Source organism: Microcaecilia unicolor, chromosome 3 (assembly GCF_901765095.1).
Source record: "Microcaecilia unicolor chromosome 3, aMicUni1.1, whole genome shotgun sequence".
Taxonomy (NCBI): Eukaryota; Metazoa; Chordata; class Amphibia; order Gymnophiona; family Siphonopidae; genus Microcaecilia; species Microcaecilia unicolor.
The window spans coordinates 463,688,850-463,716,613 of record NC_044033.1 but is presented as its reverse complement, the minus strand read 5'-3'; the positions used below and the strand labels follow the sequence as shown (position 1 = coordinate 463,716,613).

At 47.5% G+C, this 27,764-nt stretch overlaps 1 protein-coding gene across 2 annotated transcripts in view; it reads right to left on the bottom strand.

The window, feature by feature from the left end:
* The window catches only part of ZNF451 (zinc finger protein 451), a 345,089-nt gene that overhangs the window by 161,415 nt on the left and 155,910 nt on the right, over positions 1-27,764 (bottom strand). For both annotated transcript variants that reach the window (XM_030198989.1, XM_030198990.1), the window contains exon 10: positions 8,134-8,295. In XM_030198989.1, coding sequence (XP_030054849.1) covers positions 8,134-8,295 — 162 coding nt within the window. The remainder of the gene's footprint in view (positions 1-8,133; positions 8,296-27,764) is intronic.

Here is a 27,764-nt window from a genome sequence, read left to right as displayed (position 1 = left end):
AGCGAAAGGAGTTCCTCTGCTGAAAAACGGGCACGAGAAGTGAACCCAGCAGAACACCCCGGGCGGTACCTTCTAGCTTCACGGAAGCGAGGTCTATAAGAGGAGTGGACTGCCTGGCCCTTGGAGGAAGGCCTCGGCCTATCTTTGAGCAAGCGCTGGGGTTTAGGATCTCCCAGGCCTTTAACAATTTTTTTTCCCCACTCCTCACCAAATAGAAGGCTTTGAAAGGGCAACTTCACCAACCTTTGCTTAGAGGCCATGTCCGCTGCCCAATGTCGTAGCCAAATAAGACAGCGAGCCGCCACTGCTACTGCCATTTGTTTAGCCGAAGCTCTGACAATATCATAAAGGGCATCAGCCAAAAAGGACAAGGCCGACTCCAGCCGCGGAGCCACATCCGAGAAGGGCTCCGCTCCATCTCCGGGCTGTTCCACTGCCTGTTGCAACCACGCCAGGCAGGCTCTAGCAGCATAACAACTGCATGCAGATGCCCGAACAGTAAGACCTGCAATTTCAAAGGACCGTTTAAGTGCTGCTTCCAGCCTACAGTCTTGTATATCCTTCAGGGCAACTCCTCCTTCCACAGGGAGAGTAGTTCTCTTTGTCACCGCAGTGACTAGGGCATCTACTTTAGGCATTGCAAAGCGAGCCAAATGCTCCTCACGCAGAGGGTATAATGCCCCATAGCCCTGGGAAACGTTTCAAAGGTCCCTCGGGGTCAGCCCACTGAGCGGAAATAAGCTCTTGGATGGAGTCATGCAAAGGAAAGGCTCGAGCAGGCTTTTTGGTACTAGCCATCCTAGGATTCACAGAGGAGGCCGTGCCACTGTCAGGCTCTTCAATAGAAAGGAACAGTAGGGCATCTGAAATAAGCGCTGGCAGCTCATCACGGTGGAAAATCCTCACCGCGGAGGGATCATCCAGATCCTGTGGTAATTCTGCACCTGACTCTGGCTCCTCAGACCACGAAGGCCTGCCAGAACTCTCCGAATCCTCACAGTCCGACCATGGGGAGGGGGGGAAAAAGGAGGTGCACCACAATCTGAAGGGGAATTAGCCCTTCTTCGCTTTTCTTTATGCCAATTATCAGGGAAAATAGCCTAAGCGGACACTCACAGGCCAGAATCCACCGGGTGGGACAATAGAAGGGGCCTCATTCGACCCTTGAGGGAGAGCTCTTTTCAGCATGTATGCTTTATGCAATAACAACACAAAATCAGGGGAGAAAAACTCGCCCTGGGCACCCAGATCCCGTCCGGGGCTAGCCGCTCCTGAATAGCCTCAATTCGAGATCCCCCCCCCCCCCCCCACCGGGCTCAGGGCTCTCTGTCTCTACCGAGGCCGCACCATGCGGAGAATTCAAAATGGCATCCGCTGCCAGCTCTGAGCGGGAAGAATCATCGCTCGCCATGCTCGGGCCGGCTCTTACACCTGTACAGCACGATTTACAGAGCCCCGCTGCTGATTTGCGCTTGCCACACCGGGAACAGCGCTTTACATTCTCTGCAGCCATCGTCGAAAATGGCGTGAAAATTCAAAATGGGCGTTTCGTGCCAAAAACGCCCCGATCGCGGGCCCACCCCGGAGGAGTTAGAAAACACTCTTACCTCACTGGACCGAGTATCACAGCTCCGGTCCATAGAAGAATCAAAGGAAAACCTCTGTTCCATTTTTTTTTTAACGCTGTGAGGAAAGCAGAGGTAATAAGAACTCCGGAGGCTCAGATGAGTGGGAAAGGCAGGGAAAGGCGAACCAATGTGCCTGCATCCACTGAGTGGGAAAGGACAGGAAAAAGCAAGCTAATATGTCCACATCCACGGGTGCATGGGTAAGGCAGGGAAAGGGCTAACCTATGTGCCTTCAAAGTGAAGCTGCTATAGCCTCTAACACCCCGGATAACAACTGGCAAGCCAGGAGCCACCCCCAGGCAGATTTTTGATGGAGCTCGAAGAAGCTGCAGCCACCCTGCTTAGGGAGATAGAGAATACTGAAGAGGCAGTGGAGCTGGCTGGCCATGAGACACTGTAAAAAGTTGAGTGCTCTCTATCTCCCCCTGCTGGTTGATAGACACAACCCATATGTAATGGCTTCATCTGCTTGATGACAAGGAAAATCTCTTTTGAAGTCCCCGCAATTCTGAAGGTTAGACCTTACACAAAAGAAGACAGCTGCTACCTTTTAGCATACAGGATAGCTGAGGCGAAGGGACTTTGGTGAGGCTTTTTCTGTTTTCTTTCTACAGGTTCAAATACTTCTGCAACTTCAACATGGCTGGGAAACATGTCACCAAAGCTATCGTGCCAGTTACAGCTTCTACCTCTGTCCAGACAGAAAATGTGATCCCAGGTAAGGGGCTGGTTCCATGTGCATGATATTTTCAGCTTGAATCCCTCATGAAGTGAAAGAACAGAGAAAATGTGGCAAGGTTGAGAAGCATCCACAAAAATGAGAAACACACTGATGAAATGCTTAATGAAACCAATATTTCCAGCAATGGGGAAGAAGAAGCTGTGCTGAAAAAGGACAACTGGACGCTGATCAAAAGACCCTGCAGGAATTATAGCATGACTACACCTGCCCTCAAACTGAAGAACCAATATGCAGCATTGGAAGGAGAGGAGGCGAGAGCATCCCAGAGAGAGGAGGAATCATAGCTCAAAATCCCTAAAGTTGCCGGATCAGTGACCATTAAAAGGCGAAAGGTAATGGTGGTTGGCAATTCTCTTCCAAAGGGTACAAAGGTATCCATCTGCAAACCAGACATGATGTCCTGGGAGGTGTGCTGCCAGCCAGGTGCCAAAATTCAAGATGTTAGAGAGCTTATCCAATGCTGCTCATCCATGTCGGCACAAATGATACTACTAAGTACCCCTCCAAACGTATTAAAAGTGACTTTATGGCTCTGGTAGAGGGTGAAGCAGACATGTGCACAGGCAGCATTCTAGTCGATCCTCCCTGTTGAGGGTAAAGAGCAAGGCAGAGAAGACCGCATCCTAGAGATGAATATGTGGCTGCACAGATGGTGTTGACAACAGCATTTTGGCTTCCTGGACCATGGGATGTTTTTCCAAGGGCTGCTGAGCAGAGATGGTGTCCATCTATCAAGGAAAGGAAGAAGTGTTTTCAGCAGCAGACTGGCTAACCTACTGAAGAGGGCTTTAAACTAGAATCACTGGGGCAGGGTGATCAAAGCCTCTACGTAAATACAAAGCTTCAGGGAAATGAAGCATTTAAATACCTCTACACAGATGGGAAAAAGAAGCAACGTCTGGAAAGAAGAACACACTAATGCCCGAAGTATGAGAAATAAGAATTTATACACCGAGGATGTGATGAAGAGGCCGATTTGAATTTAGTGGCAATCACAGGGACACGGCTCAGAGATCCATGACTGGGATATAATTATACTGAGCTATAATCTGTTCAGGAAAGACAGGTAGGAAAAAAGGTATGGGGAGTGGCATTATATGTTAAAGATAATATTAAAGCCACAAAACTGCAGGTCTTACATGGTAAGGAAGCGGCACTGTAGGTCAATCTGCAAAGAGGGAATGGCAAACGTATTTCCATTGGTGTAATATAAAGGCCTCCTTCAGATAGAAGAAATGGCCAGAAATTTAATTGAAAATATAGCTGTGAAAGGGGCCTATGATAAAATGAGAACAACGGTGAAAAAAAACCAAAATAAAACTTAGAGGAGCAGCTGAGAGGGTCAAATATTTACATCAGACGTGGATGCTGTTCAAAAATGGCAGCACAGAAAAAAAAAAGAACAAAAGGGCCTCCAGAACTGGAAAAATGGTACAATCTTTAATAAAGTGGACCTGACACGGGCCATGTTTTGGTGCTCAACAGCGCCTGCCTCAGGGGACAACTGCAATAAGTCTTTACAGGTTTCAAGCACCTTGCAATAGATTCTGAAAAACTGCCAAACGAGTACTGGTAAACTGAAAAATGTCCTATTGTGGATTAAAAACTGGTTAAAAGCTAGAAAACAGAGTAGGGTTAAGTGGTCAGTATTCTCAATGGAGAAGGGTAGATAGTGGGGTTCCTCAGGGGTCTGTGCTGGACCGCTGCTTTTTAACATATTTAGAAATGATCTAGAGATGGGAGTAACTAATGAGGTAATTACATTTGATGATGACACAAAGCTATTCAAAGTTGTTAAATCGCGAGAGGATTGTGAAAAATTACAAGAGGACCTTACTAGACTGGGAGTCTAAATGGCAGATGACGTTAAATGTGAGCAAGTGCAAAGTGATGCATATGTGAGAAAGAGGAACCCAAATTATAGCTAAGTAAGGCAAGGTTCCATGTTAGGAGTCACCGACCAAGAAAGGGATCTCAATATCCTTGTTGATGATACACTGAAATTCTCTGCTCAGTGTGCTGCTGCGGCTAAGAAAGCAAATAGAATGTTAGGTATTATTAGGAAAGGAATGGAAAACAAAAGTGAGGACATTAGAATGCCTTTGTATTGGTCTATGGTGCGACTGCACCTTGAATATTGTGTTCAATTCTGGTCACCGCATCTCAAAAAAGATATAGTGGAATTAGAAAAGGTACAGAGAAGGGTGACAAAAATGATAAAGGGGATAGAACGACTTCTCTATGAGGAAAGGCTGAAGCGTCTAGAGCTCTTCAGCTTCGAGGTGAGACAGCTGAGGGGAGACATGATAGAGTTCTATATAATAATGAGTGGAATGGTACGGGTAGACGTGAATCGTTTGTTTACTCTTTCCAAAAATACTAGGACTAGGGGGCATGCAAAGAAGATACAATGTAGTAAATTTAATACGAATCAGAGAAAATTTTTCTTCAATGTATAATTAAACTCTGGAATTTGTTGCCAGAGAATGTGGTAAGAGTGGTTAGCTTAGCGGGATTTAAAAAGGGCCTGGACAGCTTCCTAAAGGAAAAGTCCATAGACCATTATTAAATTGACTTGGAGAAAATCCACTACTTATTTCTGGGATAAGCAGCATAAAATGCATTGAGCTTTTTTGGCATCTTGCCAGGTATTTGTGACCTGGATTGGCCACTGTTGGAAACAGGATGCTGGGCTTGATGACCTTTGGTCTGTCTCAGTGCGGCATTACTTATATACTTATGTAAGTACTACTAATAGGTGATTTTAATATGCCAGATATTGACTGGGGTATCCCTATTAAGGGGTCTTTTAGAAGCAGGGAGATCCTGGATTCTCTACAGAGGGAACTATTCCAGCAGTTGGAAATGGAATCCACACAGGATAGGGCCATACTGGACTTAGTGCTACTTACTAATGGGGAGAGTGTTTCTGATGATATAGTAGGTGATCATCTGGCATCCAGTGATCACCAGATGGTGTAGTTTAATATTAAAATAGGTGTGGAGAAGGTTCATTCAAAAGTAAAGGTTCTAGACAAACAACACCCCCCCCCCCTAAGTTTATTCAGATAGTGGATTACCTCAAGGAACTGCTGTCTGGATGAGAACATCTGGAAAAAGTTGGAAAGCAGTGAGCAAAACTGAAAAGAGCTATTGTAAGGGCAACAAACCATTTGTAAGGCAGTAAATAAAAGTAAGCAGAAAAGGAGGACGCTTTGGCTCTCAAAAGTAATAGTTGAAAAAGTAAGGATCAGAAGAGACCACAAAGGCAGTAAATAAAAGTAAGCAGAAAAGGAGGACGCTTTGGCTCTCAAAAGTAATAGTTGAAAAAGTAAGGATCAGAAGAGACCACAAGACTCCTCATCCGAGAAATATCTTGGGGCCTCCTCTGCCTCCCCATGAGGTCTCCCCCTCGGAATCAGACACAAGTTCCCTGACTGCGGTCTGAAGCCGGGCCCATCTCAACGCCGAGGAGCGATATCCACGATGACGGTGTCGAGAAGTGGACTCCCGTGCCGTAGGCGATGAAGCTCCCTCCATCAACGGGGAACCAACTTGGGTGGCAGCCGAAGCCGCAAGCGACACTGGCATCGAAGACCTCAACACGGGCGGGGAGCCAGCTGCCGCATCTCTCACCGGTACCGGCAGCTCAAGCACCCCCGGTACCGAAACAGATGGTCGCAGCAGCCCTTCCAGAATCTCCGGAAGAATGGCTCGGAGGCGCTCATCTAGAGTGTCGGTCAAGCAAGGCTGTGGGGTCGGTACCGGAGATGGAGCCAGAATCTGTCTGGGGCGAAGAGGCGGTACCAGGCTGTCTGGAGAGGGGTGCATCGACACCGCCTGAATGAAGGTTGAGCGGTTCTCCCGGCGTCGACACTTCACAGGTGCTTATTCCTTCAGCGGAAGCTCTCGGTACCATGGCAGGAGGGTGACCGATGACGGTGCTTCTTCGCCTTCACTTGAAGCACGTCACCGGTACCCCCCAGTACTGAAGAGGATGTGGAATCCAAACGTCGTCTCGGGGTCAGATCCGAAGGTCGGTCCCGATGGGCCTATACCGCAGGAGCCCTCGAGGCAGATGGAGACCCACTTGATGGTTCACTGCTGCCAGCGTGGAATGGTCGCTAGACAGTCATTACCTGCGCTCCTGAGGTCGATGCACTCTCCGGTGCTGACATCGACACCGCCGCCGCTGATCTCGGTACCGCTGCCGACGTTGACGCCGAAAGACCGGGCGAAGCTCCAAACAGGCGCTCCCACTGAGCTAATCTCGACGCTTGTGTCCGCTTTTTGAGGCTAAGACACAAAGTACAAGCATCGGGGCGATGACCGGCTCCAAGACACTGAATACACGAAGACTAAGTGCCACGGCGGGAAGACGGGTGCACGCACTCGTGAACACGAGGGCTCTAGCAAGTTTTGTTGCCAGGAAGATTTCCGGACCTGGGGCTGCCGTCGGACGTCACCCATCAGTGAGAACAAGCAGCCTGATATAAACAGGATGGAGTTGGTCCAGAGGGCGGCTACGAAATTAGTTAGCGGTCTTGAAGCAAAAATTATAGGGACAGGCTTTTGAACCGCAACATGTATACGCTGGAAGAGAGGAGGGAGAGAGGAGACATGATAGTAACGTTTAAATATCTCAAGGGCATTTATGTACAGGAAGAGAGCCTTTTCCAAAGGAAGGAGAGCTCTGGAATGAGGGGGCATATGGCAAAGTTAAGAGGGAATAGGTTTAGGAGTAACCTAAGGAAGTATTATTTCACAGAAAGGGTGGTGAAGGCTTGGAATGGCCTTCCGGTGGAGGTGTCTAGGACTGTTCCAGAATTTAAAAAGGCATGGGATAAGCCTGTGGGATCGCTTAGGAACAGGTAGAATTGGGGGTTACAGAGGATGGGCAGACTGGATGGGTCATATGGCCTTTATCTGCCGTCATGTTTCTATATGCCTCAACCCTCTTTCACAGGGGTTCCCTCCTTATCCTAACTGGTCAGGGTCAAGTTACTATCCTGTTCCTAGTTTCCCCAACAACTATTTAAAATAGTAAACAGCCTAGTACAAACCCCACAACATAACCAGACTCCAGTCACAACTAACTAGCAATGATGTTGCCACAAACGTTTGCTAACAAAATTAAAAGTGTCCATCAGGACCTACAGACAATCCTAATGAGTATCCCACTAGCTAATAAGGTGAGCACTCCCTCTTCCCCACCATGCAGCACCATCTGAGACTCATTCAACCAGGTCACAAAGTAAACTCTTGAAAAAAATCCTGAAAAATCTGTGGCTGACAACCTGCCCTCTTAACCGCTGCCCAGCAAAGATAGTACAGCTAGCAAGCATAGACCTCATTGAAGAGGTCACTACAACTGTTAATTCCTCTTGTAGAAAGACAGCTGTTAACACCAAAAAGAAATGTGGTGTGCCCCCTACTGAAAAACAGCTCTTTGACCAGGACAAGGTTGAAAACTACAGACAGTCTCTAAAATTCCTTTCCTGGCAAAACTTATAGTAGTGTCTGCATTTAACAAAACAACTGGATAAATGAAAAGTAACTTATTAAACATGTCAGCTTTTCTTCACAATGCTATAGGTTTACAGTACCATCATTATCCTATGGTGGTATTAATTGCTGGAGTTGATCTTGTTGAAGAAACTTTCAGTAATTATTCAGATGTTGGTATCTATGAATAACCACTTCACATTTAGCATAGGGTGAGAAGATATACACATTATTTTGCTCTGTTGTTCCGGACTTTACCTTTAAAACCCCAGACAAAGGTTCCCTGGTTCAGATGTCCTGGCAGGCGAGTGAAAAAGTTTGCCCAGTTGTCCAAATCTACAAACACAATATGGGTCATGGTACGGAGAAGGTCTAAGTCAGGTAGCTCACTGCCTTCTTTCGACTGTTCCTCAATTTGCCCTGGAGAATACAAAGGAAAGATTTTAAAACACTCCGGATGACAAATTATTATATCTCCTAATGAAGTATACTGCTGTGACAGAAATCTGCTATGTGAATTCTTTTAAAACTATTTAAGGTAATAAACAATGTCCAACAAATGCCCATCTATTTTGAAGGAAAATCACTGAGCTAAACAGGATTAGCACTATTTAATATTTCAATACAAGGTAAGCATTAAAAACTTACAAGATATTTTTCACTATAGAAATACTTTTTTTCTTCAGGTAACAACTTTATAGCTACTGTAATGTTCTTTTGAAAACACCGTAAGGCTCCCCAAAACATTATATACAAAAAAAAAGGGCTTTCTAAACTCCATTTTTGGAGCCTCAAAGAATCAATGTTATAGAACAAGAATTATTCACTATCAATCATCTTTCTTGAAATTTCAAAGCTATTTATAACATCTCATTCTTCAATAAAAAGTATTTGCAAAATCTTTTTATTATATTTAGTCTTTTTAAATACACTCCAAACAATACAACCAGTCAATGCTTAACTGGAAAACACGGGTTAATTCAATCTCTTGAAACAGAAGAATTATAGACAAGTAAACAACAGAACAGCAGCCAGTAATCAACTTCCTACCCTTCCCTCCCTCCCCACAACAGTTGTATGTTCAATAGATATGGGCATCACTCAATAACCATTCATGATAAACAATACATCTATAGAACTCTCCCACTTAAAATTTGATCTCTCTATGTCTTGTAACCATCCCAGATCTCGTGGAACATAAATCACATTCCCTCTCCCCATAGCAGATAACGTAACTTAGACATCAAATAAATATAGTCTACCTTTGCTAACACTCTGCTCATTGGTGGTGTAGCTCTGTTTCCATGCCACTGCCAGCATCAGGTTACTCGCTGTAAAAATGCTAGCAGCCAACTTATGTAGTTCAAACATTACCTCTGGCCTCTTAAAAATGACGCAGATAGCTTTCGGATGGAAAGATTTACAAATTGAGACATAGAACTACATGTGAATCTAAAAAACGTGATTTATATTTTTCGGTGCCCGTGCAGTTTGTTGTATGTAGGGCACACTACTCGTCAATTTAAAACTCGGGTTATTGAACATCGGCACTGTATTACAAATTCTAAGTTGGAAGCACCTATGACTCGCCATTGTGTACAGGCTCAACATCATTTCAATCAGTTACAATGTATGGTCATTGATCAAGTTCTAATGGGAAAGGGAGGGGGGGGGGATATTAAAACAATTTTATGGCGTAAGGAACAACATTGGATCTATTTATTAAAATCAGTTATACCTACAGGACTAAACAGAAACAATGAATGGAATGCCTACTACTGATAGCCTGTAGGAGTAGTTTCCCTTTTAAGTTCTGATTGGATACGCAATTACTTAAAGACATGATGACGTCACCTTAAGAGAATAAGTAGATCTACATTCAATTTCCTGTTCCATCTTTGTTATTTTTTGACGACACAGATTCAGCTTTTGTTGTTTGTTCGAATAGCAGATGGATTTTCTGAAGCGCCCTTCCTGATGCAGCCACAAGGTTGGCGAAACAAGGCGCTCTTGTTGAAGGGCTGACGTCTTCTTCGTTGGTGGAAAGATTTTTTGCAGGGCTCCAGAGCCCCCAGGAGGAGTGCCGGTTTTCAGCATTCACAGCAGCTCACAGGAACTCTCAGCGATTTCCAGCTTAGAGCTGTTTATAGTAATTTACAGCAGCAGATGTCCTCAAGATTTGTGGATTAGAGACTGTCTGCTTAACCAAAGCTAAGTACCAGCTATTTAGGGGCTAGTTTGCTGTTTGTTAGTAAAAGCTAGTATGAGGACGTTTAACATAATGCCTGCTTAATGAACTGTAAAGATTGCTGTGCCCTCCCGGAAGGGGTTGTTTTCCGTAGGTAGCCTTCTTTTGCATGTTTTGGGCTGGGATTAGTCTGTGATAGTTTAGTTTTGGGTGAGTGCCTCTTTATTAGTTATAATATAAGAAGGTAAGAGAGTTTTTCATCTCATTTGCTTTTTCTCACTAAATGTGAGTTTTTTGCATCTGGGACTTTTTTCTCTTTTTCCTTCTTAGGGAACCAATGATATTAACCTACTCCTGATAAAACAAGGATATATTAAATACTTTTGTATTTTTCCTGTTTGGAGGTTTGAGGTTTCAATTGTTTTGTAATATATTTAAAGTGGAGGTTTTTCCATAATTAAAGGGACACTCACAAACTAACTATATATAACTTTGCAAACTCCTTTTACAGAGGCAGATAGCTTTCTGCCATCTGAGGAAAAGAAACAGATGTGATCTGATGAAGTAAAGCTAATACAACAGTCCAAAAAAAATACGAACCACTGTAAAAATCTCTTCCAAATTTGTCTATAATGAAAAATATAATTTTGAGCAAGGCCATATTCAGCTCCTCAAAAGGCAGAATCTCCTTGTCATTCCATATCTGTACCAGAGTGCGCAGGCCACTGCTAGTCCATCATTTATAAACTGATTCTGTTCTTCCCAGAGAAAATCTATATGCATTGCATAAGGGAGTTTGCAAAATATTAACCTTCTTTATGAACTCTTGTTTGGGAAGCCAGGGAATTGCCCACAGGGCTATATCACCCAGCAAATTCTGCCATTCAACCATTCTGACACTATCCTCAATTGTGCTGCTCTGTAAAATTCAGAACACCTAAGTCCCCTGGGGATTTGGGCTGAAAAAACATGGCTCTTTATATCCTGGGGGGTTTTTTCTTTCAAATATATGCAAATAAATTTCCGTTGAGGTAACTGAATGGGCAAAGACATGAAAAGACAGAAGAGGTTTGGTAACATCGGAGTGGCCTAGTGGTTAGGGTGGTGGACTTTGGTCCTGGGGAACTGAGTTTGATTCCCACTTCAGGCACAGGCAGCTCCTTGTGACTCTGGGCAAGTCACTTAACCCTCCATTGCCCCATGTAAGCCGCATTGAGCCTGCCTTGAGTGGGAAAGCGTGGGGTACAAATGTAACAAAAAAAAAAAAAAATCTGACTACACGCACCCTCCTGAGTCAAGACACATTCAATTCTTTCCCGGTGATCTAATTCTTTCACAAGTTCTTCTAAATGGGGATGGAAGTTAACACCACAAAGTTCATCTGAATAGGTAGTAATATTGACCCCCCAGATACCTAATATAGCACTGTCCACCAAAAGGTATTACACTGCCTCAGCAGTTGCTCTTTGACACTTATGTTAAGAATCTCAGACTTGGTCATATTAATTTTAAAACCTGAAAATCATCTAAACAATTGAAGGGATTCAATCGCAAGGTAAGGAAGTGACAAAGTGAGCAGAATGTCATCTGCAAAAAAGCATAATCTTGTGCAACTCCCCACCACTGACAATGACACTAATACTCTCATGGGACTGAATTAACCGAGCCAGTGCCTCTATAGACACATCAAATAACAGAGTAAAAAATGTGTATCCCTGGTGAGTTACTCACTAACTCAAAGGTATCCGAGTAAGCCCCATTTATCTTTAAGCAGCCTAAAGGCTTTCTATATAAAGAGCGTACCCAATATAGGTATCGGCCTGATATGCCCAGGTCTTTCTAGCACCATAAACATAAAAGGCCAGCACACCCTATCAAATGCCTTTTTAGCATCAATTGACAAAAACAACAAGGGTGAACCAGTCTTTCTGGCCTGCCAAATCTAGTGCAGTGCTCACCTGATGTTATGAAAAGTTACTTAAGATGATTCATGAAACTAGTTTCATTCATATGGATGACAAGCAGAGGCATTCAAATTTTGACATATTTCTGTACTGACTTCAGTTTAGTAGTACAAGTTTGAGATGTTACAATTTATTTATTATATTTGTATCCCACATTTTCCCACCTATTTGTAGGCTCAATGTGGCTTACATAGTACCGGAGAGGTGTTTGCTGACTCCGGTATAAACAAATACAAAGTGATATTGTGGTAAGATAAAGTTCATGTGGCACAGCCACATTAGGGAATCGTACAACGGAAGAGTTGTGTTATGTCCATTACATGCTTTAGTTTTGTTGTGTTGCAGAGATCAGGCATTTATGTTGGATTGGTAGGGTATACCTTTTTAAACAGGTTAGTTTTTAGTTTTTTCCGGAAGTTTAGGTGGTCGTACATAATTTTTTTTTTTTTTTAATTAATTTTTTAGATTTATACATCAAAGAAAGTTCAGTTAGTTACAATTAAGATTAATATAACATAGTTCTAATAGAAATAAAGAAAAAAGGAAAAAGGAAAAAAAAGAGAAACAACCTCACAAAAGTCCACAAAATGGAGTCCATAGATGGTATATTGGAGAAACAAAGAAAATATTTCAACATATAAATCAGTTGCAACAGATTCACTATTAATAATCAAGAGTTGTTATTCTGTCTTATTAGTTTTAGATGTTATAAAAGAAGAGAGTTGAATAGGATCATAATATGCATATTTCATTGACTGATAAGTGATCAAACATTTACATGGGTATTTAAGAAAAAATGTAGCTCCGATTTTTAGTGTCTTGTTTCATCTGAGAAATTTCTGACATCGCTTCTGCGTTTCCCTCGAGACATCTGGAAAAATTAGAACTTTCAGTCTTTTGAAAATGTTGTCCTTATTTTTGAAAAGCAACTTCAGTATCCAAGTCTTATCCGGAATTAGAGCTACTGTCACCACTAAAGTAGTTGGTATTATTTGATCTAGTTCAGAAGTTTCCAACAAAGCTAACATTCTTCACAGGGAGGTAAAAAAAAACCTGTGCAAATGGGGGAATATGCTCTTCCCCTATTTCCAAGCTTTCTTTAAAATATTTTTTTAAACATCTCTTGGGGAGAGATCAGAGATTGTTGCGGAAAATTAATAAAACGCAGATTATTGCTCCTAGAGCTGTTTTCCAAGGACTCTAAGGAGATTAACTAAATCATTAAGCATAGTCACTTGTAATGTCTGTTTGCTGCAATTCTTTCTCCTGCTTGATGACTTGTGTCTTCACTGATTTCAAATCATTTTCTATTTCATTTACTCTCCCATTCAATATAACCATTTCTTCATTCATTTTCTTTATTTGGGGGCATAACGCCTTCCCTAAGTCAGCTATCAATAGCCACAAACTGTCTACAGTCACTACAGAGGGCTTCTTAAAAAGATTTGTAAATGAAATGTTCGCTACCTCAGTTTGTTGTAAAATCTTTAGGTCTTCAATCGTCTCTCTCATCTCCCCCACTGAAATTTCTGCCGGTTGTGCAGTAGAATTGGAAGTTTGAAAACTTCTCAATTCCTCCGATAGAGCTGAATCTGCTTCATTTTCTTACTCCACTTGACAACACTTCGGTATCCAAGCCTGCAAGCGCTGATATCGGAGAACTGCTTCCACATGGCTACGGGGGAGGAGCTCTATCGTCGGGGCTTAATGAAACTTCCAGCCCAGATCTCTGCCGTGGGTCTCCAACTGCCCTTGGCTGATTCAGCAGGCACTCGCCGACATTAATGAATCTGGAGTTCTCTGTAAATATAAATCCATCAGACCTGAAGCAGATGGGGGTCTAAGCTGCTGGGAAGCTGCAGCTTTACCCCTTCTCTTTGGCATAAGGAGGCAAGAAAAACAAAATATTTGTGGAAAATCACAGGGGCTGTATTTGAACATCCGATTCATTCGGTGGCCATCTTGGACTCCCATACGTAGTTTTCAAGGCTTTTGGTAATCCGATCCACAGTTGTGTGCTTACGTAGGAGAAACTGGATGCGTAAGTAGATTTGTATTTGAGTCCTTTGCAGCTTGGGTAGTGCAGATTTAGGTTCGTTCGTGTTGATTCGGATGTGTTTCTAGTTGGTAGGTCGATCAGGTCTGTCATGCATCCCAGGGCTTCACCGTAGATAAAGCGAATGCTACATACCTGTAGAAGGTATTCTCCGAGGACAGCAGGCTGATTGTTCTCACTGATGGGTGAGGTCCACGGCAGCCCCTCCAATCCAGAATCTTCACTAGCAAAGTCTTTGCTAGCCTTGCGCGCGATGCGCACCGCGCATGCGCGGCCGACTTCCCGCCCGAAAACGGCTCGTGCCGGCCACTCTCATATGTAGCAAGACAAAGAGAAGGGAAGACACAACTCCAAAGGGGAGGCGGGGCGGGTTTGTGAGAACAATCAGCCTGCTGTCCTCGGAGAAAACCTTCTACAGGTATGTAGCATTCGCTTTCTCCGAGAACAAGCAGGCTGCTTGTTCTCACTGATGGGGTATCCCTAGCCCCCAGGCTCACTCAAAACAACAAACATGGTCAATTGGGCCTCGCAATGGCGAGAACATAACTGAGATTGACCTAACAACTTATCCAACTAACTGAGAGTGTAGCCTAGAACAGAATAAACATGGGCCTAGGGGGGTGGAGTTGGATTCTAAACCCCGAACAGATTCTGAAGCACTGACTGCCCGAATCGACTGTCGCGTCGGGTATCCTGCTGCAGGCAGTAATGAGATGTGAATGTGTGGACAGATGACCACGTCGCAGCCTTGCAAATCTCTTCAATAGTGGCTGACTTCAAGTGGGCCACTGACGCTGCCATGGCTCTAACACTATGAGCCGTGACATGACCCTCAAGAGCCAGCCCAGCCTCGGCGTAAGTGAAGGAAATGCAATTTGAAATGGTGCGTTTCCCCACAGCCACTCCCCTCCTGTGGGATCAAAAGAAACAAACAATTGTGCGGACTGTCTGTTGGGCTGTGTCCGCTCCAGATAGAAGGCCAATGCTCTCTTGCAGTCCAATGTGTGCAGCTGACGTTCAGCAGGGCAGGAATGTGGACGGGGAAAGAATGTTGGCAAGACAATTGACTGGTTCAGATGGAACTCCAACACCACCTTCGGCAAGAACTTAGGCTGAGTGCGGAGAACTACTCTGTTATGATGAAACTTGGTATAAGGGGCCTGGGCTACCAGGGCCTGAAGCTGACTCTACGAGCTGAAGTAACTGCCACCAAGAAAATGACCTTCCAGGTCAAGTACTTCAGATGGCAGGAGTTCAGTGGCTCAAAAGGAGGTTTCATCAGCTGGGTGAGAACGACATTGAGATCCCATGACACTGTAGGAGGTTTGACAGGGGGCTTTGACAAAAGCAAACCTCTCATGAAGCGAACAACTAAAGGCTGTCCTGAGATCGGCTTACCTTCCACATGGTAATGGTATGCACTGATTGCACTAAGGTGAACCCTCACAGAGTTGGTCTTGAGACCAGACTCAGACAAGTGCAGAAGGTATTCAAGCAGGGTCTGTGTAGGACAAGAGTGAGGATCTAGGGCCTTGCTGTCACACCAGACGGCAAACCTCCTCCATAGAAAGAAGTAACTCCTCTTAGTGGAATCTTTCCTGGAAGCAAGCAAGATGCGGGAGACACCCTCTGACAGACCCAAAGAGGCAAAGTCTACGCTCTCAACATCCAGGCCGTGAGAGCCAGGGACCGGAGGTTGGGATGCAGAAGCGCCCCTTCGTCCTGTGTGATGAGGGTCGGAAAACACTCCAATCTCCACGGTTCTTCGGAGGACAACTCCAGAAGAAGAGGGAACCAGATCTGACGCGGCCAAAAAGGAGCAATCAGAATCATGGTGCCTCGGTCTTGCTTGAGTTTCAACAAAGTCTTCCCCACCAGAGGTATGGGAGGATAAGCATACAGCAGACCCTCCCCCCAGTCCAGGAGGAAGGCATCCGATGCCAGTCTGCCGTGGGCCTGAAGCCTGGAACAGAACTGAGGGACTTTGTGGTTGGCTCGAGATGCGAAAAGATCTACCAAGGGGGTGCCCCACACCTGGAAGATCTGGCGCACTACACGAGAATTGAGCGACCACTCGTGAGGTTGCATAATCCTGCTCAACCTGTCGGCCACACTGTTGTTTACACCTGCCAGATATGTGGCTTGGAGCACCATTGCCGTGACGGCGAGCCCAGAGCCACATGCTGACGGCTTCCTGACACAGGGGGCGAGATCCGGTGCCCCCCTGCTTGTTGATGTAATACATGGCAACCTGGTTGTCTGTCTGAATTTGGATAATTTGGTGGGACAGCCGATCTCTGAAAGCCTTCAGAGCGTTCCAGACCGCTCGTAACTCCAGAAGATTGATCTGCAGATCGCGTTCCTGGAGGGACCAGCTTCCTTGGGTGTGAAGCCCATCGACATGAGCTCCCCACCCCAGGAAAGACGCATCCGTGGTCAGCACTTTTTGTGGCTGAGGAATTTGGAAAGGACGTCCCAGAGTCAAATTGGACCAAATCGTCCACCAATACAGGGATTTGAGAAAACTCGTGGACAGGTGGATCACGTCTTCTAGATCCCCAGCAGCCTGAAATCACTGGGAATCTAGGGTCCATTGGGCAGATCTCATGTGAAGGCGGGCCATGGGAGTCACATGAACTGTGGAGGCCATGTGGCCCAGCAATCTCAACATCTGCCGAGCTGTGATCTGCTTGGACGCTCGCACCCGCGAGACGAGGGACAACAAGTTGTTGGCTCTCGTCTCTGGGAGATAGGCGCGAGCCATCCAAGATTCCAGCAGAGCTCCTATGAATTCGAGTTTCTGCACTGGGAGAAGATGGGACTTTGGATAATTTATCACAAACCCCAGTAGCTCCAGGAGGCGAATAGTCATCTGCATGGACTGTAGAGCTCCTGCCTCGGATGTGTTCTTCACCAGCCAATCGTCGAGATATGGGAACACGTGTACCCCCAGTCTGCGAAGTGCCGCTGCTACTACAGCCAAGCACTTCGTGAACACTCTGGGCGCAGAGGCGAGCCCAAAGGGTAGCACACAGTACTGGAAGTGACGTGTGCCCAGCTGAAATCGCAGATACTGCCTGTGAGCTGGCAGTATCGGGATGTGCGTGTAGGCGTCCTTCAAGTCCAGAGAGCATAGCCAATCGTTTTCCTGAATCATGGGGAGAAGGGTGCCCAGGGAAAGCATCCTGAACTTTTCTTTGACCAGATATTTGTTCAGGGCCCTTAGGTCTAGGATGGGACGCATCCCCCCTGTTTTCTTTTCCACAAGGAAGTACCTGGAATAGAATCCCAGCCCTTCTTGCCCGGATGGCACAGGCTCGACCGCATTGGCGCTGAGAAGGGCGGAGAGTTCCTCTGCAAGTACCTGCTTGTGCTGGAAGCTGTAAGGCTGAGCTCCCGGTGGACAATTTGGAGGTTTTGTGGCCAAATTGAGGTGTATCCTTGCCGGACTATTTGGAGAACCCACTGATCGGAGGTTATGAGAGGCCACCTTTGGTGAAAGCTTTCAACCTCCCTCCGACTGGCAGGTAGCCCGGCACTGACACTTGGATGTCGGCTATGCTCTGCTGGAGCCAGTCAAAAGCTCGTCCCTTGCTTTTGCTGGGGAGCCGAGGGGCCTTGCTGAGGCGCACGCTGCTGACGAGACCGAGCGCGCTGGGGCTTAGCCTGGGCCGCAGGCTGTCGAGAAGGAGGATTGTACCTATGCTTACCAGAAGAGTAGGGAACAGTCCTCCTTCCCCAAAAAAATCGTCTACCTGTAGAGGTAGAAGCTGAAGGCTGCCGGCGGGAGAACTTGTCGAAAGCGGTATCCCGCTGGTGGAGCTGCTCTACCACCTGCTCGACTTTCTCTCCAAAAATGTTATCCGCACGGCAAGGCGAGTCCGCAATCCGCTGCTGGATTCTATTCTCCAGGTCGGAGGCACGCAGCCATGAGAGTCTGCGCATCAACACACCTTGAGCAGCGGCCCTAGACGCAACATCAAAGGTGTCATACACCCCTCTGGCCAGGAATTTTCTGCACGCCTTCAGCTGCCTGACCACCTCCTGAAAAGGCTTGGCTTGCTCAGGGGGGAGCTTGTCCACCAAGCCCGCCAACTGCCGCACATTGTTCCGCATGTGTATGCTCGTGTAGAGCTGCTATGACTGAATTTTGGCCACGAGCATAGAGGAATGGTAGGCCTTCCTCCCAAAGGAATCCAGGGTTCTAGAGTCTTTGCCCGGGGGTGCCGAAGCATGCTCTCTAGAGCTCTTAGCCTTCTTTAGGGCCAAATCCACAACTCCAGAGTCGTGAGGCAACTGAGTGCACATCAGCTCTGGGTCCCCATGGATCCGGTACTGGGACTCGATCTTCTTGGGAATGTGGGGGTTAGTTAATGGCTTGGTCCAGTTCGCCAGCAATGTCTTTTTTAGGACATGATGCATAAGTACTGTGGACGCTTCCTTAGGTGGAGAAGGATAGTCCAGGAGCTCAAACATTTCAGCCCTGGGCTCGTCCTCCACAACCACCGGGAAGGGGATGGCCGTAGACATCTCCCGGACAAAGGAAGCGAAAGACAGACTCTCGGGAGGAGAAAGCTGCCTTTCAGGAGAGGGAGTGGGATCAGAGGGAAGACCATCAGACTCCTCGTCAGAGAAATATCTGATGTCCTCCTCTTCCTCCCACGAGGCCTCACCATCGGTATCAGACACAAGTTCGCGAACCTGTGTCTGAAGCCGTGCCCGGCTCGACTCCGTGGAACCCCGGCCACGGTGGGAGCATCGAGAGGTAGACTCCCGCGCCCGCACCGGCGAAGCTCCCTCCGCCGACTTAGTCGGGGAGCCTTCCTGGGAGGCGACCGCAGTCGGTACCGCAAGCGGCACCGATGTCGGAGACCTCACCCCGGGCAAGGGGCCAGCCGGCGCCTCACTCGACGGTACCGGCGGCGCAAGCACCCCCGGTACCGGAGGGGAAGGGCGCAACAGCTCTCCCAGAATCTCTGGGAGAACGGCCCGGAGACTCTCGTGCAGAGCGGCTGTGGAGAAAGACGTGGAAGCCGATGCAGGTGTCGATGTCAGAGTCTGTTCCGGGCGTGGAGGCTGTTCCGGGCTGTCCAGAGTGGAGCGCATCGACACCTCCTGAACAGAGGGTGAGCGGTCCTCTCGGTGCCAATGCCTGCTGGTTGCCGACTCCCTCGGCGACCCAGAGCTCTCGGTGCAGACACGGGAAGGGGACCGGTGTCGATGCTTCTTCGACTTCTTGGGACGAAGCACGTCACCGGAGCTTCCCGGCACCGACGAGGAAAACGTAGAATCCAGCCGTCGCTTCCTCGGGGCCGAGGCCGAAGAAGGTCGGTCTTGGGGGGGCTGTACCGCAGGAGCCCTCAGGGTAGGGGGAGACCCACCCGAAGGCTCACCGCCACCAGCAGGGGAATGGACAGCCCTCACCTGCACTCCAGACGAAGCACCACCGTCCGACGACATCAGCAGACGAGGTCCCGGTACCACCGATGTCGACACAGTCGTCCGATGTCTCAGCGCCGATGCAGAGGGTCGATGCCTCGATGCACTGGCGGCCGAGGATGAAGGTCTGGACGCTGGAGACGTTGATGCACTCGATACCCCCGATGCCGATGCCGACGAAGAGCCCAAGAACAAAACGTTCCACTGGGCCAATCTCGCTACCTGAGTCCGCTTTTGTAAAAGGGCGCAGAGATTACAGGCCTGCGGGCGGTGCACAGCCCCCAGACACTGAAGACACGACGCGTGCCTGTCAGTGAGCGAGATTACCCGGGCGCACTGGTTGCACTTCTTGACGCCGCTGGGAGACTTCGATGACATGGGCGGAAAAATCTCGCCGGCGAAATCGAAACTCGTAATTGCGGTAGGCACCAAAAACGAGGGAAAGAAAAAATTTGACCCGAGGCCTGAAAAAAGGCCTACCCCGAAGACGAAAGAAAACTTACCGGGGCAAAAACTGGAAGTAGCGGGAAGGGAAAAAGACCGGAAAAGTCCTCTTCCAAATCTTTTTTTTTTTTTTTGTAGCGAAACCAAAAAAGGAGACGCGCGAGGTCAACTTTAGGGGCGCGAACGGCGAAACACGACCGTACCGAGCGCGGACAAAAGAAGACTGGCCGGCACGAGCCGGTTTCGGGCGGGAAGACGGCCGTGCATGCGCGGTGCGCATCGGCGCGCGAGGGCTAGCAAAGACTTTGCTAGTGAAGATTCCGGATTGGAGGGGCTGCCGTGGACGTCACCCATCAGTGAGAACAAGCAGCCTGCTTGTCCTCGGAGAATTTTGTGAACCAGAGTGCAGTTTTGAAAGCAATGCGCTCTTTGATTGGGAGCTAGTGTAGTTTTTCGCAGAGGGGTTGCGCTTTCAAATTGCGTTTTTCCAAAGATAAGTCTAGCTGCTGTGTTTTGAGCCATCTGAAGTTTCTTTAATGTTTGTTCTTTGCATCCCGCATAAATTCCATTGCAGTAGTCTAAATGGCTTAGTACCATTGATTGTATCAGGTTGCAAAATGTTTCCTTCGGGAAGAATTGTTTCACGCGATTTGAGTTTCCACATTGAGTGGAACATTTCCCTTGTTGTGGATGTCACTTGGCTCTCTAGTGTTAGGCTGCGATCCAATGTAACGCCAAGGATTTTCAGGCTGTCTGAGATAGGGAGGGTGTAATCTGGGGTGTTGATAATGGGAAAATTAGGTTCTTACTTTGGTAATTTTCTTTCCTTTAGTCACAGCAGATGAATCCCTTAACTGATGGTTATGTCCGCCTACCAGCAGGTGGAGATAGAGAACACTGAAAAACCATAGTACTCTATGGACGGCTAACTCCATCTGCCTTCAGTATTTGAAACTTCCAAAGCAGATTGTATCCTCAAAGTAGAATAATAAACTTTCCTCACAGCAAACGAATGCACCAGAACAGGAGCAATAATCACACAAAGGAGGGATGATCTCAACCTCCTGTAACAGATCATTAAACAGAAATCCTGAACACTGTTTTCCAACTTCTCTCAATGAGGGAATATATCTGCAAGAAAAACTGAACAAAAAACAGATTCAAACAGGGAGGGATCATGGATTCATCTGCTGTGACTAAAGGAAAGAAAATGACCACAGTAAGAACCTAATTTTCCCTTCCTTCTCATCAGCAGCAGATGAATCCATTAACTGATGGGATGTACAAAAGCACTCTCTAGTAAGGGCGGGAACATGCCACTCCACGAGCAAGCACTTGCGCTCCAAACTACGCATCCTGCTTCGCTGCAACATCCAGCCTGTAATGCCAGACAAAGGAGAGCTTAGAAGCCCAAGCAGCCGCACTACAGATCTCATGAAGAGAGAGTGCTCCTGTTTCAGCCCACAAGGAGGAAATCGCTCTCGTGGAATGCGCTTTAAACGCGTTAGGCGGAGACCGCCCTGACAGCAGATACGCAGAAAAAATGACTTCTTTGAGCCAACGGGCTATAGTGGCCTTAGACGCCGGAGACCCTCGTCGAGGACCTGACAACAAGATAAAAAGGTGACCAGAGATCCTGAAGTCATTTGACATTTGCAGATACTGCAAGGGAGCCCTTCGAACATCCAGAAGATGCAACTGCCAAAAGATTCCGGAAACTCCTTCCTAGTAAAGGAGGGCAGATAAATAGGCTGGTTTAGGTGAAACGCTGAAACCATCTTAGGCAGAAAGAAAGGCACAGTACATACCATAACTCCAGACTCTGAGAATTGCAGAAATGGGTCTCGACAGGACAGCGCCTGGAGATCAGAGACTCGTCTCGCCGATGTAATGGCCACCAAAAAGACCGTCTTTAGGGTCACATCCTTATCCGAAGCGGCTCGAAGGGAGAACACTGAAGGGCCTTTAAAACTAACCCCAGGTTCCAGACTGGACACGGAGCCCGCACGGGAACACGGAGCCGAAGCACCCCTCTAAGAAACCGTGCCACATTCGGACAAGCAGCCAGGGAGAGGCCTTTGACATTCCCCCGAAAACATGCCAAGGCTGCCACTTGAACACGCAGGGAATTGTAGGCCAAGACTTTTTGTAAACCGTCCTGCAAAAAGTCAAGTATTAGCGAGACAGAAGCTCGCAGTGGTGCAATCGCTTTAGCAGCACACCACGCCTCAGATCAGATCAGAGCATAGGCAAAGGAAGTGGAACGCTTGCGGGCCTGCAGGAGAGTGGAAATTACCTTATTGGAATAGCCTTTGTCTCTCAATTGCGCCCTCTCCATAGCCATGTCGTAAGACCAAAGCGGCAGGCGTCCTCCATGGTCACTGGTCCCTGTGACAACAGGTTCGGTACCAGAGGCAACAGAAGGGGATCCTCTACGAGCATTCGCCGGAGGTCCGCATACCACAGCCGCCTGGGCCAATCCGGGGCAATGAGAACCACCTCTCCATCGCAGGAGTACTCGCCCTATCACAGGCCATGGAGGGAACACATACAGGAGGCTCTGAGGCCAGGGCTGAGCCAAGGCATCCAACCCCGCCGAGCGAGGATCTCTCCATCTGCTGTAAAAGCACGGGACTTTGGCATTTGCGCTTGAGGCCTTAAGATCCGCTACGGGAGTCCCCCATTTGGCACAGATCTGAAGGAACACTTTGTCTGCCAATTCCCACTCCGCTGGGTCGATTTGATGCCTGCTTAGATAATCGGCTTGCACGTTGCTCTGACCTACAAAGTGAGCTGCCACAAGGAACTGTAGATGCAGCTCGGCCCAGTGGCAAATTTGCGCGGCCAGTGCCCTGCACTGAGTGCCGCCTTGGCGATTTATGTAAGCCACCGCTGTCGTGTTGTCCGACAGAACTCTGACAGGCAGTCCTTCCAGGGTCGTGTGAAAGGCTAGAAGCGCCTGGAATACTGCTGTTAGCTCCAAGCGATTGATGGACCACTCCGATTCCTCGGGTGTCTACAGACCCTGGGCATGCCTTCCCTGGCAATGTGTTCCCCAGCCCTTCAGGCTGGCATCCGTTACCACCAGGCACCAATCGGGAGGGGCTAACGGCATTCCTTGCCGTAGTATGCTACCTGAGAGCCACCACTCCATACTGAGTCGGACCGAAGGGAGCCACGTGAGTCTGTGCTGGTAATCCTGAGATATTGGAGACCATCGTTGAAGCAGGGAACACTGTAGAGGCCTCATATGCGCTCTCGCCCACAGCACCACTTCCAAGGTGGCCGTCATTGATTCCAACAGCTGGACTATGTCCCAAACTCTCGGGCGAGGCATCCTCAGGAGCAGACGGACCTGATTCTGAAGCTTGCACCGCCTTTGCTCAGGTAGGTATACATACCCGGAGGCTGTGTCAAACCGGATCCCCAAATATTCTAAAGATTGAGAGGGGGGTCAGGTGATTTTGGCAATATTGACGACCCAGCCCAGAGATTGCTGTACTGAGACCACTCTGGCTGTTACCTGATGACTCTCTGCTACCGAGACCGCTCTGATGAGCCAGTCGTCTAGGTACGGGTGAACCCGGATACCCTCTCGCCTGAGAAAAGCAGCTACTACCACCATAACCTTGGAAAAGGTGCAGGGAGCTGTGGCGAGCACAAAAGGCAAGGCCCAAAACTGGAAATGCCTTCCCAACACCGCAAACGGGAGAAACCATTGGTGCGGGGGCCCAATAGGAATGTGCAAGAAAAGCGAAAGCTACATACCTGTAGAAGGCATTCTCTGAGGACAGCAGGCTGATTGTTCTCACGAATGGGTGACGTCCACGGCAGCCCCTCCGATCGGAGATCTTCACTAGCAAAAACATTTGCTAGCCCTCGCGTGCGCGACCGTCTTCACGCCCGAACGCGAGCGTGTTCGCCAGTCCAGTAAATAGCAAAGACAAGGGAAGACACAACTCCAAAGGGGAGGAGGGCGGGTAGGTGAGAACAATCAGCCTGCTGTCCTCGGAGAATATGTAGCTTTCGCTTTCTCCGAGGACAAGCAGGCTGCAGGCTGCTTGTTCTCACGAATGGGGTATCACTAGCCCCCAGGCTCACTCAAAACAACAAACATTGGTCAATTGGGCCTCGAAATGGCGAGGACATAACTGAGATTGACCTAACTTATTCAACTAACTGAGAGTGCAGCCTGGAACAGAGTAAAAATGGGCCTAGGGGGGTGGAGTTGGATTCTAAACCCCGAACAGATTCTGCAGCACCGACTGCCCGAACCGACTGTCGCGTCGGGTATCCTGCTGTAGGAAGTAATGAGATGTGAATGTGTGGACAGATGACCACGTTGCAGCCTTGCAAATCTCTTCAATAGTGGCTGACTTCAAGTGGGCCACTGACGCTGCCAAAGCTCGAACACTATGAGCCGTGACATGACCCTCAAGAGTCAGCCCAGCCTGGGCGTAAGTGAAAGAAATGCAATCTGCTAACCAATTGGATAAGGTGCGTTTCCCGACAGCCACTCCCCTTCTGTTGGGATCAAAAGAAACAAACATTTGGGCGGACTGTCTGTGGGGCTGTGTCCGCTCCAGATAGAAGGCCAATGCTCGCTTGCAGTCCAATGTGTGCAGCTGACGTTCAGCAGGGCGGGTATGAGGACGGGGAAAGAATGTTGGCAAGACAATTGACTGGTTCAGATGGAACTCCGACACCACCTTCGGCAAGAACTTAGGGTGAGTGCGGAGGACTACTCTGTTATGATGAAATTTAGTATAAGGAGCATGAGCTACCAAGGCTTGAAGCTCATTGATTCTGCGAGCTGAAGTGACTGCCACCAAGAAAATGACCTTCCAAGTCAAGTTCTTCAGATGGCAGGAATTCAGTGGCTCAAAAGGAGGTTTCATCAGCTGGGTGAGAACAACATTGAGATCCCATGACACTGTAGGAGGTTTGATGGAGGGCTTTGACAAAAGCAAACCTCTCATGAAGCGAACAACTAAAGGCTGTCCCGAGATCGGCTTACCTTCCACACGGTAATGGTATGCACTAATCGCACTAAGATGAACCCTTACAGAGTTGGTTTTATGACCAGACTCGGACAAGTGCAGAAGGTATTCAAGTAGGGTCTGTGTAGGACAAGAGCGAGAATCTAGAGCCTTGCTGTCACACCAGACGGCAAACCTCCGCCATAGAAACGAGTAACTCTTTTTAGTGGAATCTTTCCTGGAAGCAAGATACGGGAGACACCTTCGGAGAGACCCCAGGAGGCAAAATCTACGCCATCAGCATCCAAGCCGTGAGAGCCAGTGAAGACTAAAGCAAAGAATTCATTTATCTCTCTGCTATGGTTTTATTTTTCCTGAGTGCCCCTTTTACCCCTCGGTCATCTAGCGGTCTAACAGATTCTTTTGCCAGCTTCTTGCTTTTAACATACCCAAGAAAAAATTTTACTATGTTTTTTTCCTCCAATGCAATCTTTTTTTTTTTTTTTTAATCCTTCTTTGCCTTCCTTATCAGCGCTTTGAATTTGACTTGCCATTCCTTATGCTGTTTGTTATTATTTTCAGTTGGATCCTTTTACCATTTTCTGAAGGATTTCTTTTAGCTCTAATAGCTTCCTTCATCTCACTTTTTAACAATGCCAGCTGTCGCTTGGCCTTACTTCCTCCTTTTTCAATACATGGAATATAACTGGCCTGGGCTTCCAGGATGGTATTTTGAAAGCATCCACGACTGATGTAAATTTTTTGACCTTCAAGCTGTTCTTCTACGTTTTTTTTCACCTTTCTGAAAGTTAAGAACATAAGAGCAGCCATTCTGGGTCAGACCAGTCCATCTAGCTCAGTATCCTGTTTTCCAAACAGTGGCCAAGCCAGGTCACAAGTACCTGGCAGAAACTCAAACCATGGCAACACTCCATACTACAAATCCCAGGGCAAGCAGTTGCTTCCCATGTCTGTCTCAATGCTAATGTATTGGATTTCCTGTGTGTACTTACTTGAGCTGATATCAAATCTGATCACATTATCATCACTGTTATCAAGTGGCCCAAGCACCATTACCTCCTGCACCAGATCATGTGCTCAACTAAGGACTAGGTCTAGAATTTTACCTCCTTTTGTTGGCTCCTGTACCAGCTTCTCCATAAAGCAGTCCTTGATTTTGTCAAGGAACTTTACCTCTCTAGCATGCCCTGATGTTACATTTACCCAGTCAATATCAGAGTAATAGAATTCACCAATTACTATTGTGTTCTCCAGTTTGTTAGCCTCTCTAATTTCTGGTAACATTTCTACATCTGTCCATCCTGGCCAGGTGAACAAGAGTGGAGGAGTTGCCTAGTGGTTAGGGTGGTGGACTTTGGTCCTGAGAACTGAGTCAATTCCCACTTCAGGCACAGGCAGCTCCTTGTGACTCTGGGCAAATCACTTAACCCTCCATTGCCCCATGTAAGCCGCATTGAGCCTGCCATGAGTGGGAAAGCGCGGCGTACAAATGTAACAAAAAAAAAAATACACTTTTCCGTTAAGCGCTCAACTACTTGCCTTTTTGTGTGTGGAAAGAATACTTTTACTGGGTATCCTCAGCGTAAATGAAACACAAACTCGTAAGCATGGATCGGAGCTGACACTGAGTCACTCACAACAGCGTCGAATATGCAATCTTCTGGTCTCGAGAGCAGCCCCCAAACACCGCCCTCTAGGTCCTAGTGCCTGCCTCAGCTAGCATACAGAACATAGCACCTCCAGTCCTCCCTGCGTTCACCTCTGCCCGTCACACTGAGTCACTCACAGCAGCAGCGCCCATGAGTGTCATTGCTCTGCCCTCAACGTCATCACGTTTGACGCGTGGGCGGGGCAGACACTCATGGAGGAAAATCGATCTCAGTTACTTCACTTTTAGAACGTTGGGAAAGTGAGGCTTCATTAGAACGTTGGAGGTGCGTTTTATATTAAGAGATGGCGAACACAGGAAAATTAGGTTCTTACCTTGGTAATTTTCTTTCCTTTAGTCATAGCAGATGAATCCATTACAAATGGGTTGTGTCCATCAACCTGCAGGGGGAGATAGGAGCACTGAAAAACCATAGTGCCTCATGGCCAGCTAGCTCCATCTGCCTCTTCAGTATTTGAAGCTTCCAAAGCAGTGTTACACCGCAAAGTAGCATAACATGAATTTTCCTCACAGCGGATGAACGCCCCAGAACAGGAGCAATAACACAAAGGAGGAACGAACTCAACCTCCTATAACAGAACAGAAATCCTGAAGACTGTTTTCCAACTTTTCCCAATGAGGGAACATATCTACAGGAAAAATTGAACATAAAACATCATCATCACACAATGAATCACTGAGGGAGGGCTCATGGATTCATCTGCTATGACTAAAGGAAAGAAAATACCAAGGTAAGAACCTAATTTTCCTTCCTTATCAAGCAGAGGAATCCATTAGGGAATGGATATATCAAAGCAATCCTAGATAGGGTGAGAACAGCCACACCAACGCGCCAGCACTTGTGCTCCAAAATGCGCGTCTCTCCTGGCAGCCACATCCAGGCCTGTAATGTCCGGGCAAAGAGAGCTTAGAAGCCCATGTCGCTGCGCTGCAAATCTCTTGAAGAGAGTGCTCCAGTTTCAGCCAAGAAGAGGAAATCGCTCTTGTGGAATGTGCCTTGAAGGCTTCAGGCGGAGGCCGGCCAGACAGCAGATAGGTGCTGAAAAACTAGCTTCCTTGAGCCAACGGGCTATAGTGGCTTTAGACGCTGGAGACCCTCTGCGCGGACCTGATACAGGACAAAACGATG